Genomic DNA, 21,100 nt, shown 5'->3' on the forward strand with positions numbered 1-21,100 from the left:
CCAAGTCCCGTCTGCCCCTCAAAAGGAAGCCTGAGCATGTCCCTGGGCGTTTGGCCCAGAAGGGAGGGGAGATGAGGAAGGGGGAGAGATCCTCCCAAAAGCCTGGGTGGCCACAAGAAAGGCCCCGCCTTTCAGAAATCAGATTCAGCACCCATGGGCTAGTTGTGTGCCGCTCTGCTGGTGTGGCTCTTGCTGCTGCTGCTGCTCTTGTTCTGTGCCACCCATTTGCTTCTGATATGGGGTGATCCTATGAATGGAGGGCCTCCAAAAGGCCCGGTCCTCCTCAGCCCTGCTCCGTTCTTGCAAACTCAGGGTGGTGGCTTCCTGGATCGAGTCAATCCATCCCGCATTCGGTCTTCCTCTTTCCCTGTTGCTTTCAACTTTCCCTAGGGAGTCTTGTTTTCTCAGGACGTGTCTAAAGTACAACAGCCTCAGTTTAGTCATTTTTTGCTTCTAGGGAGAATAGAAGTACAGTAACTACTTTGAAAGTTGTATTTCAGCGAAAACTGACACATTTATTTTCCGTATCACGGAATCTATTCAGTGATAGTGCTGGAGGAATAAAACCCTAAACCCTACAGATATCCTTATCACTGTCTTCTATGCATGGCTTTCATGCGGGTAGTCAGTATGAAGGAGATCCCATGTGTGGCTACCTTCCTCTAAGGAAGGGAAAAGCAGCTAACTGGCCTTGAAGCTAAAGGAGGAAGTCAAACGGTTTATGTATGAAAGACCTGGGAAAGACCAAAGGGGACGAGAAGGTGCCCAGCTATCGGTCCATGGGCCTTGCCGTAGTTCAGGCTGCTGGTTCCAACCCCTCCTGGGCTTGAGGTCATAAAGCGGTGCCTCTCTCGGCTCAAACGGGAGAGCCTTGGGGCCATTTGGAGCGAGGCCAGGAGGACTCCTGCAGCCCCCGCCCAACTCCAGCCGCTCTGGGCAACCGGATCGGACCCGCCAGGGCCCGGAAAAGCCACCCAGAACCCTTTCAGCGGGTGTGAGCAGGAGACCCCCAGAAACTGCCCCTTTCCCATCTCAGGCCCTGCAGGCGGAGAGTCTACAGTGACACAGGACTAGGGTCAGAGCGTCTGTTGAAGGGGGGGGGGGATAAAGCCTCTTTCCTGGGCTAACCAGCTTTTCCCTCCAGGCACCCAAATCCTTCAGGGCTGGCAGCAAGCTGGGGACCCCCTCCTGGGGACCCCTCACAGAGCAGGCTCATGGGCAGGGGAGGGGAGGGGGAAAAAAAACCCTCCTTTGACAGCCCCCCAGAACTGCTACTTAAGGGAGGAGGCCCCTTGGGACACAAGCGGACTCCCGAGCGAGCGCGCCCAACCCCGTCCAGGACCCCTTGGGGGGCTTCCGGAGCGCCCGCGTTCAGGATCCGCGAGGATCGGATTCCGGGCTGCCGAGGAACCCGGTGGGCGCGGGAGGCTGGCGGTGCCGCCGACGTGCGCCAGGGGGCGCCGGGCGGGGCGGGTGAGTCGGCCGGTCGCCGGCCCCTCCCGCGCCCTCCCTCCCTCCCTCCTTCCCTCCCTTCGCCGCCGCCGCCGCCGCCTCGGAGCGCTCCGGCTTCTGCGGGAAAGCGAGCCGTCGGTCGGTCGGTCGAGGCAGCTGGTGGAGCGCCCGCCCGCCTTGCCCGCCTCCTCTTGCCGGTGAGTGGTGGCCGCCGCCGGGCGCCTTTCCCTTGGCCTTGGCGGGGGTGCCTCGGGGAGAGGAGGCGCCGAGAGCCGCGCGGGGCAGCCCCTTCCTTGCGCCCGGCGGGGGGCGGACGGCAGGGGAGCGCTCCTCGGTCGCCCACCTCCGCCCGGCCCGTCCGACCCCCGGTGGGAAGGGGGGGGTCGGAGACCTGCTCCCCCCCCCCCGTTGCCTCCGAGCCGGCAGTTCTTCGGGAGCTCAAGGCGAGCCTGAAGTCCCCCTAAATCAGAAACACGTGTCCCCCCCCCTCCGGGAGGCTGGTGGGGCTCCGGTTTGAGCGACAGGTTGGCTCCGTCTTGCTGTAGTCGGGAAAAGGTGTCAAAGGCGGAGGCCGGCGGCCCCCCCCGGGGTGGGGGGCTTCTCCCGTTCCGCGGCCCCGGGGGCGCTTCCCTGGCCGGCGCCTCCCGGGCTCTCCCTCCGGCCGGTCCTCTCCTCTCCTCTCCGCCCCTCGGGCTCCTCTGGAAGGACATCGCGGGCAGGAGGAGGGCCGAGGGCTCGACCCGCCGGCCAAGGGGAACCGGCAGCCGGGCAGGGAGACCCGACCCGGGGGGGGGACCTCCAAATTGTGGCACCGTGCAAAGGTTTGCGAAGACCCTGTTTGGAGCTATAGGTGAGTTTAAACGCAGGACTCTAGCTGGGTCTCCTTTGGAGAAGGAGAAGGCTTTTCTAGGTTTCACTCGTAGGGTACCTGGCAAGGTTTCGGGGCTGTGCCCTTCTGCTGCAGGTGGGCTGTTTCTGCACCTGGTGTTTGCTTTCCCTGAACTTCCCAGGGGGTTCGCCCACCTGGACCTTTGATCCCGCCCCCCCCCCCCCCCGCCCTGGATGCTCTCTCGGGCCCTTTCACTTTCGCTCCCGCAGGCTGAGGTCTCTGAGCATCCCAGCCCGGCTAGCTTTGTTTCTCTCTCTTTCTGAGGTTGTTTTTCCCCTGATTCTGCTCTGGTCCAACATTTGGAAGTAACACCTGATAATTACCTGGAACTCGTTATCTGTTGGAATGTTGAAGGGGTAACACAGTTCTATTTCAATTGCAATGTCCTGAGTTTAATCAGTTACTTTATTGGTTTAAGAAGTAACTCTTCCAGTTTCAAAAGTTAGTTTTAAAAGGGACATTACAGAATCAAATGGACAGGGATTCTTCATATTTTATGCCATTCTATTATTAATCCTATTTTTTTAGGAAAGGAAAATAACAAAAAAAAAAGTAATGAGAGGAAAAGAAATAATGCAAAAAATGCCACTTTCTACGAGTGCACTTAGTCATTACAAAAGTTCCATCTTCAAACACTGTTTACAAATAAGGGGAATGGTTATCTTTAAAAAGTAAATTTCCAAGCTGTGCTGTTGAGATATGATTTATTTGTACACTTCCATTTTCCAAAATATATTATCCTGAAAGTACTACACCGGTAAAAATAAACATGGTTTCAGTTACTACAACAGTAAGAGATTAATATCGCATTAATACATCGTCATCTACGATATATAATACTAAGTAACATTTTCATTTGCCTAAGATATTTCAGAAGTTTGAATAAGAGCAAAGTGCACGGTAGGTCAATCAGCAACTCTGATTGCCAACATTCATAAAACTACACGTGCATTGCCCAATTCAACCATTTGTATAATAAAATCTAGGGAAAAAAGATAATTTGCTAATCTCAAATTAGAGGGAAAGATAAATGCTCTGGATGTGGCTCCTTCCCAGTCAGATCTGCTCAGACCCTGGCTCCAAGAAAGGAAGATTAAACTCGTTTTGTTCTGGGGGGGGCTGGGCTCACCTTAACAAAGCTGAGCTGCCTGTTTGTGTAGTAACCAAAGGAGCCGGAGTAAGTAGCAGAAGGTTGCCAGTGGGCAATGGAAGTGGATGCAGGATCACTGCCATGGCAGATCCCGATGGCTGGGCACAGCCCAGAGGCGGGTGGCTCCTTCCCTTTAATTAATTAAGGCTGCCAGGAACAATGGAATGAAGCAGCTGCCAGTTGTGTAGTTTTGGAGGTGGGAGGAACCCAATCAAGCCACTGGCCTCGTCCAGGTTTCTAATCACCTGGGGAACAGAAGGTCCCCTTCGGCAGCAGTTTGCTTTCCGTTGCTAGAAGGTGACAAGACGGATGGTGACAGATGGGGGGGGGAGCCAGCATGCCAGCCCTTGCTCTCCCCCCCCCCCCGTGTCCATTGTACCCACAGGAAGAAAGCTTGAATGGGGCCTCTGTCATGTCAGAGGTTCACACAGTTGCCGGGCTGTCTCTGTCTGTCCTCTGTCTTCTGCTGCCTTTCAGGTCTTCAGCTGGCTTCATCCCTGGGCAAGGTGTTGTGACCCCCCCCCCCCCCGCAGGCAGGCAGGCAGGTGGGGAGAGGCCAGGAGGGAGGAGAAGACCCGGAGCTGAGGGCCTGCAGCGTCCATCCTGGCTCATGCCTGTTTGGGGACACCCTGGGAGGGAAGCCCCCCCCGTAGACTCCCCAGTGTCTCTCTCCAGGAAATGGCAGGGGGGCTGGGTTCCACCTGAAGGCGTCCCTCCGCCTTGCCGGAAGATGGGAGAGCAGGAAAGCCCAATCCTCTCTTTCGAACCTACAAAGCGTTCCTGATCCCGCCGCACTCTGCTCTCCGGCCCCTCTCCCAGGCCATGGCTTTTGCCTGCGGTCTCTGAATGGGCGAGGATCCGTTCCAGCCCCCGCCGACATCTCGTCCATTAGCTGGTTCCCCTTGTTCCCAAATTAGCTGCCCAGCTGAGTTGAGCAGGGAGCCGGGAGTGCTTAAAAGGGAAGGGGAAGCAGCAGAAGGCGTTGTGTGGCCGTCGCCCTCAACAGAGATGACCTCGCAGCAGCTGGTGGCCGGCCTCTTGCCAGCGTGTGACCCCCGGCCTGGGCGGGGGGGGGGGGACGACAAGAATCCCTGGCACAGAACAGGCCGGTTTCATCAGCTCGTTAGTCTATGGGTCCCTGGATGGCCTTGGCCGTTAGGGTGCGCCTACTCTTCTGGAGCTTCCCCTGCTGGCCGGTGGCTCCACCTAAAAAAAAATAAATAAAAACACTCTATTTGCCTCTCACTTAAATAGCGCCCTTTCCTTTTTTAAAGGGATGAGGCACACTTGGAGGGAGAGCCTGTTGGTTGCCCTGGCATAGCCTGGTCTAGTGTTTTTCTTCCGTGAGCACTGTTTAGGAATGTCTCCTGTGGATGGTGGCAGAGAGACAGCCAGCTGGTGTGATGTGGTTGGAAAGGTGTTGAGCAGAGAGAGAGAGAGAGAGAGAGAGAGAGAGAGAGGGCATCTCAGTCTTCCAGATCTTTCAGAGGTCCTTGCAAACGTCGCTCTTCTGCCGGGCCAAATTTAGGTGGGTGGTTGTGAAAGATAGAGATGGTGGTCCTTAGTACAATTGCTGGAGCTTTTGAGATCCTCCTCCTGCAAAGAATTACCGGGCTGCCCTTTCTGTTGCCATCTTGCTGGACAATAACACCCTTGGCATCCACAGGGAGTGGAGGCTTCTATGAATTCTGTGTAACAAGTACGTAGGATTACTGGAGGATTGGTCTTTCAGTGTCGGAGGGATGGTGGAAGAGCGCACAGCCGGGCAGAGTTCCCCATGCTGGTCTTCTTGATCCAAGCATCTCCCGTCTGCTTTTCCTTTCTTTCTTCTTAACCCACAACCCGGCCACATCTTCAGGGCACCTTTCCTGGTAACAACGAGTCTCATCTCCGGCTTTTCTTCTGCCTCTGGCTTGTCTTGACCAAGGACCTTCTGAGGGTGTGAAGGATTGGTTATCGTTTCCTTCTTTGGCTGTTCATTTGCGTGTTTTCCTTTCCTCCCCCCCCCAGCTGATTCCAAGTTAGTATGTCCATTTTCCTTCTCCCCGTTCAGAAGGAAAAGAGGGAGAAGTCAGTAAAGCGGCTCTCCTCAGCCTGGAGCCACTTCTAGATGTGCCTAATTACAACTCCCATCATTTCATCAGAGAGGATGACCGTTTGCTGTGCTGGTTGGGGTTGATGGGGATCATGGTCCCGCACATCTGGAAGGAGCCAAGTCAGAGAAGGCTCGCGCAGAGAAAATGTACAGTGGCTTATTATAACTTGAGGGAAGCAGAGATCTATCAAGGGTTAGATATTAGATTATAAAGTCCTTGGGAAAGGAAGTTGATTTGGGGACGATGGGGCTCCGTTGCTGGAACACAGAGCCTTAACTTCCTGCTCACATATTAACTGTGTCTGTTGGAGAGACCTCATGATTTCCCTCCTACATATTTTGGATAGATCTCTCACCCACAGCCTGGGAGACCCAGAGCCCATGCAAATGAGTTAAAGATCTTATTTAAGCCTCCTTGTATTCTTTAGAAGTGGGGGGGTGGTGGTGGTGGTGGGGAGAGAGCTCTAGTTTTAAAATGTAGGTTGAACATCCCAGCCAGAGATGCTAAAATGCCCTACCAGACATTGACCTGCAGAGGCAAGGGGGGCTGTGTTATTCTGGGAGTTATAGCGCCTCAAATGGGACTTGTTCTAGTTCTGTGCCATCTCATTCTCCTGCCCCGAAAGGCCAACCTGGACAGACAGGTCAGAGGAAAGAGTTCCTCTGATGGCTGGCATTTGGGGGGGGGTGTTTCAGCCAAAACCAATGACTCCCGTCACCATGTGTCTCTACTGTTGCCCAGAACAGGCACAGAGGCAACCTGATTCCAAAAAGAAGGGTTATGTAAATGCTCCGTGTTTGTTCAGGGTTGTTCCTGTGTCTGTGAGCTTCAGGCAAATATGACGGGGAAGATGCTTTTGTGCCTCCTCTGAAAAAATAACCGGCCCGGGGAAGGGAGCCAGCAGAACAGCCAGCCAAACCTGCCTGCAAATCGGAGACCGGTTCTCCGATAAAGGTCTGTTACATTGCTTAGAGCCGCTCTAAGTCTGCTCACCCCGCTTCCCTCCCTTTGAGAAGGGCTGGAGAGCTCAGTGGTTTAGGCCCCTGGCTGGTTGGCTGCCTGTGGAGCGAGAGGCTGGGAGTTCAATTCCCCACCGGTCCTCCTTGGATAGAGGGAAGCTCTTTTCCCTCTCATGCAAGACCAGAGTCAGGGGATGCCCACTCCAGTGGAGTGTGGGGAGAGTGAGAAAAGACCAAAGAAAATATTCCTTGACCCAGTGTGTTGTTAACCTTTGGAACTCTTTGCCATAGGATATGATGACAGCATCTGGCCCAGATGCCTTTAAAAGGGGATTGGACAGATTCCTGGAGGAAAAGTCCATTGCTGGTGACAAGCGGTGATGGGGATGTACAGGCTTAAAATGAAGGGACCTCCAAAGGCCAGAGGCAGGGGAAGAGGGGGATCAGGAGACAGGGATCTCGTCGTCTCGTGGGCTCCCAGAGGCATCTGGTGGGGCCACTGGGAGATTCAGGGCCCTCGGCCTGATCCAGCAGGGCACTTAGGATCTTAGCTTCTCCTTGACCGGCTGGGCTGGATGATCCACTGGGTCGCTTCCAGCTCCGAGGATTAGCAGAAACGCTGGATGGCTCGGTGGCTGAGTTCTCTGGCTGCAAAGCCAAAGGGTTTTGAAATCAGAGGGAATATAAACGCCTTTGCTGCTCTCAGGTTGATGTCAGGCACTCGGTCCGCCACGATGCTGAAGTTGTTTCCTTATTTCCACTTTCCAGTTCCTTATGACTGTGACACATAGAAACACAGCTGCCAGGTCAGGATCTTTTATGTGTTAATATTCCTGTGAAATCCGTATGAAGCTTTTCAACACCTTTTGCACTACATCACCCCCAAAATATATTTGAACAAAACGGAGGAAAGGAAAGGAAAAGCATTACAGTGTTTTAAAGATCAACAGATTTATTACAATGGGAGCTTTTACAGATTATAATCCACTTCCTCAAACCCATGCCCAGGGGCGGGTAATAGTTAGGCACTGGTTTATATGTACAGAGAACATGGTAGCAGAAAGGAGAGCAACAGAGACATGGGGGAAAAGAGGGTAGCAATCTACAGTGGTAATAAATTTTGCAAGTGAGAGTAGCATTATTAACATTGGCAATGAACATTCAAAGTTGTGAATAGGTTCTGTGTAAGTATCTTGTTGATATTAGCAGTTAGCAGTTAGGCATCCTTCAGTCTTAAAAGACTATGGTAACATGCTCTGTATGGAGGACTTGGAACAGCATCTAGTGTGGCTGAGGAGGCCGATTCGAGAGTGACAATCCCTTCCACACTGGAGACAAATCCAATCTGTCCCCTGTCCAGCTCCCTGATTTTGCTGCTTTTGTGACTTCCTCTTTGCCTTGGCCTGCTGGACAAGGGTCTCTTCAAATTGGGAGAGGCCGTGATGCACCGCCTACCTCCAGGCTGAACGCTTAGATGTCAAGGTTTCCCATCTGTTGAGGTCTATTCCTAAGGCCTTCAGATCCCGCTTGCAGATGTCCTTGTATCGCAGCTGTGGTCTCCCTCTGGGGTGATTTCCCTGCACTAATTCTCCATATAGGAGATCCTTTGGAATCCAACCATCACCCATTCTCACGGATGTGCCCAAGCCAACATAGACATCATTAATCAAAGGGGTTGCTGCTGCGATTTAGCAACAATTAAATAAATAAATAAGTCAATATATATAAAATCCTAGCCCTGTCAACTCTTGGAACAGAACAGCTAGATAACATCTCATGGATTATAAACAGCAGTCAGAGAAAAACAATTCCAGAGCTGGAATCATGTGGCGCCTGGGCATTTGGAACACCCCCCCTTTTGTTTTTGTTGGGAGAGGCATTTTAATTAACTCGTGTAAACAGTGTGCATTTGGACGCTCTCTGTCTGTTGCAGCATCTTTTGGCCTGATGTTTTCAGAGCACTGGGGGCAATGAGGAATGCCCCCGCTTCTTGTAAGAAGTTGTAGTTGATGCTTCTTGAGCACAGAAAGATGGTAGATGAAGCTGACCTCTGTTTCTGTTTAATTTATCAGCTGAATTAAACTGCATCTACCAATGAAGAGTCCAAGCATGGCGGTGTTCAAACAACAGAAGGTAGAGGATATATACGAAATTGGAGAAGAGCTGGGCAGGTAAGCTTTTAATGGCTGCTACTCCTCTTGTGCAGCTCCTCTAGCTGTTGGCTGAATCGCTAAGGTGCAATAGGATGTTCACAAACATTTAAACTGCTCTTCTAACGTATGAGTCAGCCCGTGGCATTCTTGTAAAATGCACTTTCATCAGCATGTCCCACCAAGCGGCTTGTTCGTAGATGCTGGTTTAACTCCTGATTGAACAAGATCGCAATGTTTTAAGTATTATCTAAGCATTTACACGTTTTAAAAGTGGGGACTCACAAACTCGCGGAGGTTTCCCTGCCTTCACTCTGATGCCCCCATGGTCAGGAATAGGATTTCACCAGGCGTCTGGTGGCAGCTTTGCAGTTTGGAAATCACATCAAGGTACCGGAATGGGGGTTCACCAAAACAGGGTCAGCTCATCCCAGCGGTGGTTCAGCCTGTGGTTTTATTTGGTGCAACAAGCAAAAATGGTGCGTGCTCGTGGATATAGTGATACCGTGGGATTTCTCACCTGGGTGCTACCCCATAATATCTGGCTCCAGCATTCTGCTTGGGGACAGGAGAAGCTTGAACTCTTGAGTCAGGATGTGATTCATCATTCACAGATGGCTGTCATTGCTCGTTGAGTGCGGGATCAAGCAGAGAAGGGATACGCATGGGAATCGGCTTTCCGTTGGCCTGCGTTTTGCACAGAAAATGTGCTGAGGCATTAGGTCTGCTTCGAAGGCCCGTTTGGAGAGGAAGAGCAAGTCACAGAGTGCAGGGGAGACAAGCAGACACTTGTTCCCTTCAAGCTTGCCCTGTTTGGCTGGCCATTCTGCCTTCGGGGATGGCATGTCTAGCATCTGAGAGCGCTGACAGATGTCCCTTGCAGGTGAAGAGATTTATGCCTCCAGATCCCTTGAGAAGACGTGTCACTTAGGTGGAACGAACAGGTTATCAGCAAAAGGGCGACAGGGATTATAAAAGGGGGGGGGGGAGTCCCCACGCCTTGTTGTTCTGAAGACAAAATAAAACCGCAATTGCAACTAGGTTTGCTTTGCATTTGAGGGAGAGTCAAGCCGTGTTTTTCTCTCTCCTGTGGCCCTTCTGCAAGACTTCTCTCAGGTCCATGATGTGCCTGGTTCTGAAGCCACCTGGTTGCTACCTAGGAAGTTTACGATTTCTTTTGAGGTGTTTCGCTCTCTCAAGACGTATACGAGGTGAGGGAGGGGACTAAGGGCTTGCAGACCGAACCCCCCCTTCCAGAATCCCATTCTCCCACTACTGTATTAGACAGCAACACAATCAAGGTGTGTGAGAGCAAAGCTTGGAAAATTCCTCTTTTGCACGGCCTGCAGTGGGATAACTCTGTGGTTTAGGTCTCTGGCTGTGGAGTCAGAAGTTGGGAGTTCGATTTGCCCCCCCAGGTTGGGGGCTCCTTGGCAGGGGCTGGAATCCGTGATCCGTAGCATCCCTTCCAGCTTGGCCATTCTAAGACAATGATGATCTAAAATACTTCATTGTTCAGCCCCTGAGGAAGGGGCTGGCCTCGTAGCTCACAAGCATTCTGGGACTATAATTTGTCTCCTTCTCTTCTCGCATGACAGCTTCTGTCCTTTATTCCCCTGTACCTGCTTTTCACCAGTACCTGTTCTGAATCTTCCTTCTCCCAATCCTTGGGGCTGGGTTGAGCACATGGGCTACCCGATGCTTGCACCTGCCAAGCCCTGCTTTGGCAGGCTGGTGTTTATCCCGTAAAAGCAGCGGAAAGAGGAAGCGGAGGGGTGGTGGCCCTCTTTGGATGGTGAACCAAAAGCTTCCCCCCCCCAGCGGCATAACTTCCTGATCCCCAATGTTTTCGGAACCAGTGTTTTTGCAATTTGCATTTATAGTTTGGAAACATTTGGTATCCCCCCCCCCCCCCCGAGGATTTGTTGCTAATTTTAATACGTTCTGGAACAAATTCAGCCGAGTTGGAAATACCCCAGTCAGCAGCGGTGGCAGCACCACCTAAGTTGCAGCTCCTAAACGAGGAGGACTGGAAAACCGGCGGCCTTCTATGTGTCAGGGACCCTGGAAGGGGTCCCTAATTTTGAATCCGAGTCTTGGGCCTTCTAGTAGTTCCCAACCTTGGGGAGCCCCGGATGTTTGTGGACGGCAACTCCCAGATACTCCAGCAGCACCGCTGGTGGGGAAGGTTGGAAGCCAGTGTCGTCGCCCAAAGTTGACAGGCAGCAAAGGGTCCCTGGGTTTCTTCCTAGCCCGCCTCGAGAGGCTTGGGCCGAATCTGGGACTTCTTGCAACACAAGGAAGCTCTACCCCCGAACAGCGGCTCCTAAGGGTTGGTCAAATGCAAGTTAATTCTCTTCCTATCCCCCGTTCCCTGTTGGCTAGGCAAATGGCAATGGCAGTCCAACATCCAGTAGATTCTCCAGCGCCGTCACGTCCCTGATGCCTGGACCTGGACCTTTTGATACAAGCTGCCAATTCTAGACTTGACGAACCCTTTGGAAGTGAAAAGCCTTTCCCTGCTTAAGGGGATTTGGGTTCCCTCAAGGGTCTTCCTCCTCCAGTCTCTCTGGGTGTCGGAGGAGATCCCCCCCCCCGGTTGTTCTTGTTCCTGCTTATGGGTCGTTTGCCGCGGCAGGAGAGAGGCGTGTCCGTCAAGCTGAAAGGCGTTGTATCAAATACTTGACTAATTGATGTTCCCTAACTCAGAAAAGCACAGATTTTATTACAGGATCAAACTTGCCCCCTAACAAGCTCAGACATTTGGGTGCCTGAGCGGATAAGTTCTAACGGGACACCCCTATGGCCCTGCCCTCTTTTTTTGATACCCTGATACAGACCCATTTTTTGCTTAGATATATGATCTGTATCCTGCGTTTCCTCCCGGAGCAACCCCCTGAGGCGGTGTTGTCACCTTGCCCTCTTGCTGGGAGGAGACGGCAGTGACACGACGACATGACCGGTAACTTTGGGTTGTAGCCAAGGGCGTATTTATCTACCTTTCTGGTGCGCCTCTCAGCTGGCAAGGCCCTCGGGCTGGTTTTTAGAGACATAAAGAGGGGGGCAGTCCATCTCAGTTGCAAATGTCAAGGGGGTCAGGTCTTGGGTGGGGTAAGGAGGCCCTGTGTCCCACCCTGGAGCTTCCGGGCGTGGCAGGCGGGTGGAGGGATCCGCCTGTGTCCTGCCCCCCCCCCCGATGATCCTGCTCCCTGTGGGATCCCTTTTCTTCCCCTCGCCCTCTCTCAGGTTACTTGTGTTAAATCCGTCTGGTTCCTCTCTAGAGGATTTCATCCCGTTCAACTTTGGCCCTGGATGCGTCACGCAAAGGGAGGAGCGAGGAGACTGGTGTTGGGTCAATATTGACGGACCCAAATGAAAGAGGAGATAAGCCCCACATTGTCCTCGAGGGAGGGGCCGGCAGAGGGCAAGATTAGACACCAAGTCCTGTGGGGGGCGGTTGGCCTGGTGGTGGCTTCGGAGAGTGGTGTGAACCAGAGGGTGGTGCGCTGCACCGGCTCAGCATTTGGGGTTTTTCCCCCCTCTACCGTGCCTGTTTGACCCTGCCTTCCTCCTCCTCCTCTCCCTCCTCCTGCTTATCATTCTTGGATGTCTTTTCCAAGCAGAAGGTTCCAATGGTCTTGCAGAGAAAATAAAACAGAGGCTTAAAAATACTGTAATAGAAACAATATATAATGCAAAACAGCACCTTTCTCTCCAGAACCAATGATGGTCGTTCTGCCAATTGTCTGGACCCCCGAGGTTTTCAGGAATTGTCCAGTCCCCTTCCATCAGGCAAAGAAGGGCCCTAGCCAGGACTCCCCCTCTTTACGTCACTGAAAGGTCTTTGCGCCTGAAATGACTTGCTCTTCCTCTTCTTCTGGGTTGCCCTTTCTAATGGTTGGATCACACCCTGAGCCGAAGGTGTGCTTCCTGCTCGTCGGTTTTCCCTTCAGGTATGCCGTGTCTCCAAAGCTCCAGGCCTGAGCAATCAGACCCATGGATGAGACGCGGGCTTGTGTCTCCGTGCTGCTAAATCACAAAATAAACACCAGTTGTTTTGCAACGGGTCAGAGTGAGGCCAGCTCGTGCTAGAATAAATAGTTATCTTTCGCTTCCTGAGGGAACTTTGGCTTCCAATGTGTATTTTGGCCCTCAGAATCAAGGCGGCTTTCCCCTCCACCACCACCAGCCCCTTTACCCCCATACGTGAAAACTGACGGGAGTCTTTTAGTTCTCACGTGCCCGCTAATAAATACTACTGGCTTGCCTAATAATGCGGGATGTTCCCTTTCTTCCCCATTTGTTTTCTGCTTTTTGCCAATTTGCAAGCTGTGGCTGGACCCCCCCACCCCCCCTTTAAACCCCACGGCACCCCCTTTGAGGGCCTTCCTTCCGTCTTCCCTCCCTGCAGAAAAGCTGGCCACGGGCTTCCCCGCCGCTGGAGCCCCTTCTTGGGAGCCGTCCTGTCCGAGCTGCTTGCCTGCCGGCCGGCCTTGCCATTCCAGGAATAATTGCCTTAACTCAGTTTCTATCTTTAGTGAAAGGGTGCCTTTGTGCAGGGAATGGAGCCCAGGAGGAAATTAATTCTGGCTTTGTGGTCATAACTGACGGGAAGAGCAACCGGCAGAAACACCTCCGGCTGAGGAGGGTGACGTGTGGAGAGGAGATCGGGGAGCGTCACCTCAGCCATCCCTAAAAAGGCTGCGGTTCGTCCCAGGTCCTGATGACCGAACTTTCCGTGTATCGCACATCACCTTCTGGGTGAGCGCATGCCCCATAACATTGGCAGCCAGAGAAACACCCCCCCTCCCGCAGTGCTGGCAGAGAGAGGAGAGGGGCTGGCCAAGGAGGGACCCAATGGCTGGGATCCCTCCGGAGTTTTAATCCTTTTATTCTCCCAGGGACGCCTCACTCCGTTGCTCCAGGTTGGGGGCTGGACTCTCCCAACGTGCATTTTTACAGTCCTTACCTGGGTTGAAAAGAGAAAGAGAGGAAGCGAGAGGGAGAGCGTTTGGGTGCGTTTGGAGCATTTTTGAGAGTTATCCTTTTGTTCTGGCCTAAGCAACTAACCAGAGGAGTTTTCTGCAAAGTCTGTCGCAGCCTTTGCTCGCCATCGCTCACCGCAAGGAGCACAGAAGGTCTTTCCCGGACCGTGCAGAGGAAGCCAGCCCTCTGCCTTTGAGGCAGCTAAAGCGAGCGAGGCTGCTGCGGACTACGGAGGCTTCTGCCAAATGCCGTTCAGGAGTCTTTAAGTCGCCAAAGGGCCGCTCGCCCTTTCAACACAGTCCACCCAAAGAGCAATGGAAGCAAAATTGTGGTAAACAACACAAAACGGGGTTTCCAAACCCTGTCCCTCTTGAGAGACTTTGATCCTTCAAAATGGCCTAAAAGAAGAGAGTGCAAAAAAACATTCAGGGGACCTAGGTATACGAAGCCAGGGAGAAGGAGGCATTTCGGAGGGAGCGCATGTTCCCTGGAGTGCTCGGTCTTTTATGGCCACCAGGGTGTTCTGGGGGAGATGGAGGGCACAAAATAAACATGAGGTGGCAGAGGGAACGAGTGCCCGGGAGTTCCTTTTCGAGATCATTGCGTTCAGGTTGGCAAGCGTCTGCATAGCTAGCGCCATGCGTCACGCAGTATGATGTAAGCAAACCCCGTCCTTTGTCCGTCTGTCAGTGGGTAAGGAAAGGGGGCCGGGGGGGCGACAGGTGGCCGCAAAACCTCCCGGGCTTCTGTCCTGCCCTTCTCATCCCATTCTCTCAGATTTCAAGCTAAGAAGAAGAAGAGGAAGAGGAAAGCTCTTTGAGGAGCCCACGGACCCCTCCTTGCTCGCTTTCTCTGGTTTCGAACTGCTGGGGTGCTCTTTGGAGTTGAGACCTCTGGGGAGATCCTGTCTCCAGTTCCCTCGCAGAACCGCCCAGGCTCTCGCCTGTCGTTAGATGGACAGGGCTCAGTCAACGGCTTCCACAGCCCCTCTCTTGGCCCTTGTTCTTCTGAAACGCTCCTTCTTGTCGCCCATCATGATCCCGCTCTATAGAAGAGGTTCTTAAAGAGCGTCTGGTTGCCACCTTGGTGTACCACGGGCGTTTTCTAGGTTGCGTTTTCCTGCCTAACCAGAGATGCTCGGAGGGTGGAATGTGGGTGGGATCACACCAACCTCACCTATATCAACTCTTCTTCCCCCCCCCCCTTCTTCAGCTCCATCTTGGGAAAGGCTCCGTCTGTCACAGAGTGTCCCTGTGGGGCCAGCCCTCCTATGAGGCGGAGTGTGGCAGTCACCTTGGGCAAGTGGATGTTAGGAGATGTCTGTGGGGGCAAAAGCTTGTGGAGGATGATGGCCTCTTCCTGATACTGAAGTATTCCTAACACCCCTGGGTGAGTGCGCCCAAGGACACAGGTTAAAGGAGGTGTAGGATTCAGGAAAGTTCGTACCAAAGCATGGCAGTCCTTCAAACACAACCTTTCTCAGTCAGGCGTCAATGTTGTCACCAGTGGAAGGCAGGAAACAGTCTGGGTGGGACATGATGTGTCCTTAACACTTACTGAGAATCCGCTCTCCTCCTTCCCCCATCACCTCCTCCTGCAAGGGTGACCGTCCCTCTCCTTACAAGCCCTAACCCTACCCTTCAGTTATGCAACAGTGGCCCTCGGGCATGGTAACAGGGACTCTGGATGGTTGGAGGCTTCTCATACCCTCCTGGCGTTCTCGCCTACTCATCTTAGTGTAAATGGTAAACAGAGTAACAGAACAACTGTAAGCCTATAAAGGGCATTGACAGCCCAGCCCAAACTGGAACGCACCCAGTGGTTAAAAGTGACACAGGGGGTAAAAGTTCTGGAAATTAAAGGTGTATGAGGAACGGTTGAAGAGGAAGAGGGAGAAGTGGGCATGACAGCTAATCTTCAAATAGGGTTTGTTTCCTGCTTCCCAGAGGGTGCGACCTGAACTGCGTGATTTAGGTTACAAAATGGAGATTCTTTCTGACTTAAGCATTCAGGAGAGCCTCCAGGTGTTAAGAGATGTTTGACCGTGGATTGGAGTGCCATGGAAGAGGGAAGACTCTCCTCCGTTGGAGGTTTCCAAACGGTTGTGATCCACGGGCGTGCTTTATCTTTGGATTCCTGCACTGGGAATGGGTGGACTTGATGCCTCTTGGGATGGTCTAGATGACCTTTCCGTTCCTTTCAGATTCCACAGTTCTGTGATGGTGTGAATTCTCCGATCTGGGGAAACGTCTCGGTTGTTCCGAGTATGGTGGGAGTCAGAGTTGCTTGGTGGAGTGACTGGCAGAATATGAAGATATGGAAAGTTGGGGGAACCATCATTTTTCCTAGGCATGTCCCAAACCGTTTCAGGATTAGGCAGAACACCACCCCCCCACGCACCCATTTCCATTGGTCCTTCTCTTTCCTGTATGGAGTGGCAAGGAAGGAATTTGGGGATGATGACCAGATGCAAGTTAGCAATCACAACGCTAAAATTAGCCCTGCCGGAGGGGCCCCGCTGGCCTCCTTCAGCATTCCAGGGCACGTGAGGGGGCAAGCGGGAGCTTTATCTCCGCATTCCTGGACTTCTATAGACGCGTGAGAGGCTTGAGATCTGACTCCAGGCTGTGGTTTCGGGAGTTAATTATACAATGCTGTCAACGTTACAACATTACACGAGGAAACCTTGGATAAAAATTGCCGGATAGGCCGTGTCACGTATGACCTGTGTGTCCACATCCCTTAATTACCAAACTAGAAATGTGTGTGCAATAATATGGAAAGTTCTTCCCATCCATAGCTTGTAAACAAAAGCCTGCAATTTCAATCAGTCTGGAATGAAGGAGGCCCTTGTGCTGAGAGACGACCGACCTACCGACTGACCGACCGATTGTGGGGCACCAGCCTCTCCCCCACCCCTCCACTCACCCCCGCAGGGTGTAAGACAAGGACTGGGTTTGAAGGAGCAAGCCAACCCCAAACTCCGTCTCCCCGAATTTGGAAAAATGGCACCTCCAGGAGAGCAAGGCTCTGGGCTAAGATTTTTCTTTGCCGTCTGAGATATTTCCGCTTGGACCAGGCTTGGAAGTCCGGCAACACGGCCGCTGTTTCCCCTGGGCTGCCCTTAAGGCTTGGGGCCCTCCCCAGAACGCCTGCGTCCGGACCGGCCTGGCCATCGGGCAGAGGGGGGCAACTGCCTCTGGGGCTGTTGTGGGCTCCCGGCGGTTTCTCTGGCTGCCCCAGCTGTTCTGTGGTGCTGGGCAACAGAGCCCCCTCTGTTCCACACGGCTCCCTTCTCCCTCTGGCAGAGGTGATGGGGGATGATCATGCCCTTTGTCGTGCTCACCCTTACGCTCTTCCCCTTGGAAGGTTGCGTTCAGAAGATCCTCTTGACCCTTTTGCTGAAATTCTGCAGAAGGGCCTCGTCATGCTCAGACGTATTGGAAGTAGATTTAAAGTGACATAAAAACTGACCAGCTGGCTGAGGAGCTCCGTGGTTTAGATATCCAGCTGGGGAGCCGGAGGTTGAGCCTTTGATTCTCCACGTTGTGCCTCCAGGGGGAAGGGCCAGCCTGGGTGGCCTGGGGCAAGCTGCGCCGTGGTCCCAGAGCAACCCCAGAAGAAGGGAAGGGTCAACCATTGCCAAGTACACTCTACCTAGAAAGGGTCACCCCAGGTCAGAATTGACTTGATGGCGTGACATTATAAATGCTGGCCAGACTCCTGCTGCTGATTTACCCTTGTGTAAGGGAGATTGCACAAACTTCCATGGCAGCTTGCTTCCAAGGCCTTTAAGGAAAGGGGAGGGTTGCCTTCTCGGGTGCATGATCCCCATCGTGCAGCCAGGCGCACCTCCAGGAGTGCAGTCAGCACCTCCTTCAGGAACTGCCGTTTGCCATGCAGAACCGGGCAGCTCTGCTTTCTTCCCTGGTGTAAATTAGCTGTGGGACTCTGGCCGTGGGAGCATGAAAGCTGGACCCTGGCACGCCTTCAGCCTCTTGACTTCCTGGCCTCCTTTTCTTTGGCTTCCGCCCATCAGGAGTGAAGGGTCCCGAGCGCAGGAGGTGCCTTGTGTCTTGAAACAGCATTGCTTTGTGGAGTCTAAAGGAAAAAGGGGGCAGGAAAGCTGCAGAGTGACCCTCGCCCAGGCCGTCGCTGATGTGGAATGTTTGGTTTCCTTCCTCTTCCGGCAGATCGCTTCACACCTGGATCGAGAGGGGACTTCCGCCCTCGCCCCCCCATGCAAAAGCAAGACTCTGAACCTGCTGCGTCTCTCTGCTTGATGTGACTCATGCAGGCGGAGGGTTTCCTCTTTCTGAACCCCAAAGGAAGCGCTAAACTTAGTGACCGTGACACCCCCCGGCAGCTGTGGCCACATCGGTCTAGCCGGCTGCGGAGCAGAGATGCCGGTCGGAAGTCACGCCGTCCTGCAGAGTGTTGTGCTTGGGGGGGGGCTGAGGAGAGGAGACTCTGTCCTGGTGCAGCCGTTAGGGCTGGCCCGTTTTTCAACCTGCTTCCAAAGACTTTAAGGAAAGGCATTTGCACACTAAGAAAACGTGCAAGTAATCTGTAGTGTAAGCTCAGCAGTTTAGGTCTCTGGCTGCGAGGGGGGCAACGCTGGCAGAAGTCTTCCAAGGCGGTCTCTCTTACGTACTTGGTGCGGTGCGGATTCTCACCATGCCTTTTTCTCCCCCCCCCCCAGTGGTCAATTTGCAATTGTGAAGAAATGCCGAGAGAAGACCACGGGATTGGAATACGCGGCCAAGTTCATCAAGAAGCGGCAGAGTCGCGCCAGCCGCCGCGGGGTGAGGCGTGAGGAGATCGAGCGGGAGGTGAACATCCTGCAGCAGATTCTGCACGCCAACATCATCCAGCTGCACGACGTCTACGAGAACAAGACAGATGTGGTCCTGATCCTTGAGCTGTAAGGAGGAGTGTCCGGGGGGGGGGGGGAGAGCAGGCGCTGTACCTCTGCTGCATTTTCACACAGGAACATTCATTCTTTCAACATATAAAAAAACTTGAAGTTCCTAGTCCTCAGGATATGCTTGAGGCTGTTTAAGCACAGACTGGAAAGAGCAGGGTGGCTGCCTGAGAGACCTCCAGACAGTGGTGTGTTTTGGGCACCCCACTCTCTTCTTCACACAGCATAAACATTAATTCGATTCGAAATCTGACCATGGCTCCTTCTTCTGGACCTTGACATTTTGTGTTACTCTAGAATTCTGTATTCAGTAGGTCCAAACTTTGCAGAAGAACTAACAAAACTGTCTTTGTCAAAAGTGTGCACTAACCTCTAGTGGGGGAATGCCGACCCTTATGACCATAAGCCTAGTTCTTCTGCAAAGTTTGAGCTCCTGAAATACAGAATGGCAGGCCTTCTGGCCCTTGGAAATAAATCTGGGATGTGACTTCTGAAATCCTGGCTTCTTCCAAGCCTGCAGGCGTTCTCCAGGACGGGCAGACGATTCCTGCCATGTGGCGGTGCCGGGAGCCACCCAGTGGAAGGCCTGGGTGTAACACAGAAGCGCTCCTGCAAAGGAAGTCCATGGTCCTAAACTCTTTACAACTTCACGTGTAAAAGTTGTCTAGTTGGGGTTGTGCCTCTGTCACACCCCCTGTTGCCTTGCCCATCCTTCAGGCCCGGAAAGTGCCCGTCTGCTAGTGTTCTGTCTTTGCCAGAAAGCCAGATCTGAAGGTGCTCGGCCGTTGTCTGTCTGGCCCAAGAGAAGCAGCGGGCTGGTCATCGGAAGAGGCTGGGTGATGAAACAGAGAACGGTGTCACTAGAAAACAAAACCGTAACACACAGACCAGCCTTTGTTTTAAGTCTAAGTCCCTAAATAAGAGACCTATGGCTGGCAAAGTACCAACATAACGGGAGAATTCGTCCGTGCTTAGCATGAGTTGATGGTTATAGCGTTTCATGGCTTCTCTTAGCTGTCCTTGTGATCCCATAAAGAGACGTAATGTGAGCAGGATGCAACGTTTGGCCATCCGTGGGCCGTGACTGCAAGCCACTTGATCTCAAAGCCTTCTTGGGAGGGCGGGTCAATACCCGCAATGCGTTGCTGCAGTGGCCACCCGTTTCCCAAGCATGATTCCAGTAGCTCTGCAAGGACAGGCGCACCCCCATGGGCTGACCCTAGAGTACGTGGAGACTTTCCTGCAGAAATCTATGGGAAAGGAGGGTTTACTGGTCAATCTTTAGTGTGTTCTCCTTTGGAGGGGGTCGAACAGGAAGCGGAAAGAGAATGTGGCACATGCAGAGATTTGTATTAACCTTGAATTTGTCGTGGGCTAGTAGTCCATGAAATGCTAACGTTTTTATTGTCCTTGCAAGGCCACCGTCGCTCATTCCAAATGTGTGTGTGTGTCTCCCCCCCCCGCCCCTTTTGCAGAGTCTCTGGCGGAGAACTTTTCGACTTCCTGGCCCAGAAGGAGTCCTTGAGCGAGGAAGAAGCCACCCAGTTCATTAAGCAGATCCTGGACGGCGTTCACTACCTGCACGCCAAAAAGATTGCCCATTTCGATCTAAAGGTGAGGGCAGAGAGCGAGGGAGCCCCTGAAGAAACCCAGGGATCGTTGCTTAATAAAATAAGCCACTGCCGGCCGTTTAGATTTGCCTGGCTTATGTTTTGCAGCGTGGCAACCAAAGCATCAGCTGAACCTGGGAGATCAGTTAGGATGATCTTTGTATCCCTTGAAGCATCCGTGGCTTCTTTGGGTTGCATCCTGTCTGAATCCCTCCCACCGTTGGCTTTGGTGTGACCGACGCAGTGGTGGAGAAAAGTCTCTTCCCTCTTCAGGGGCAGGTGTGTTGCGGGTGGAAGAGAACATTCTCCCCCATGCTCCCCAAAATAAAACAAGTACGGCCCGCTTGAATTGTTGCTGCCAATTCTTCCCACCCACCCCTACCTCACCCACCGCTGGCATTTCCTTACCTGGGCCCAGTAGCAGCTGCATTGTTTCGGGAACAGAAACTTTACACCGAACAGTCAGAACAACGGATTGGAACCGCCCGTGGGGGAGGAAAGCGTCCTGTCATTTGGGGCGGGTGGGGTTGAGAGCAGCTGTTCTCTCCAGGGTTCCCCTCTTGTGGCCACAATGGCCCAGGAACTGGGGTTGAGAATAAAAATCTGGGTCGAGGCTACACTTTAATTAAATCACTAAAGAATTATGAATACAAGGCTCCTTTTTGTTCTTCAGGTTTGTTGTTGTGACGTGCTGTCATGTTGCCTCTGACTTACGGTGACCGTATGAATGAGCACACTTACGATTATAAACATGTAATCTTTTGGTGTGAGATCAGTTTCCCTCTGGATGCTTCCACAAAAGCTTTTGATTTTATCTTTTCCAGCAACTGCAGTTAAACTTGAATGCTCCTTATGCTGATAGGTTTTCCACGGAGTCTGACTGA

The 21,100-nt window shown here is 52.9% G+C and overlaps 1 protein-coding gene across 4 annotated transcripts in view; it reads left to right on the forward strand.

Annotated features, from left to right (window-relative positions):
* The window catches only part of DAPK2 (death associated protein kinase 2), a 36,247-nt gene that overhangs the window by 3,196 nt on the left and 11,951 nt on the right, over positions 1–21,100 (forward strand). For 2 of the 4 annotated variants that reach the window (XM_072981752.2, XM_072981748.2), the window contains exons 1-4: positions 1,509–1,649; positions 8,619–8,717; positions 18,385–18,606; positions 20,082–20,220. In XM_072981752.2, coding sequence (XP_072837853.2) covers positions 8,641–8,717; positions 18,385–18,606; positions 20,082–20,220 — 438 coding nt within the window. In that variant the 5' untranslated portion in view covers positions 1,509–1,649; positions 8,619–8,640. Of the gene's footprint in view, positions 1–1,508; positions 1,650–2,120; positions 2,303–8,618; positions 8,718–18,384; positions 18,607–20,081; positions 20,221–21,100 lie in introns of those variants that run through there. The other 2 variants (XM_072981749.2, XM_020784779.3) reach the window with 2 other exon arrangements.

Source organism: Pogona vitticeps, chromosome 12 (assembly GCF_051106095.1).
Source record: "Pogona vitticeps strain Pit_001003342236 chromosome 12, PviZW2.1, whole genome shotgun sequence".
In the NCBI taxonomy this organism is placed as follows: domain Eukaryota; kingdom Metazoa; phylum Chordata; class Lepidosauria; order Squamata; family Agamidae; genus Pogona; species Pogona vitticeps.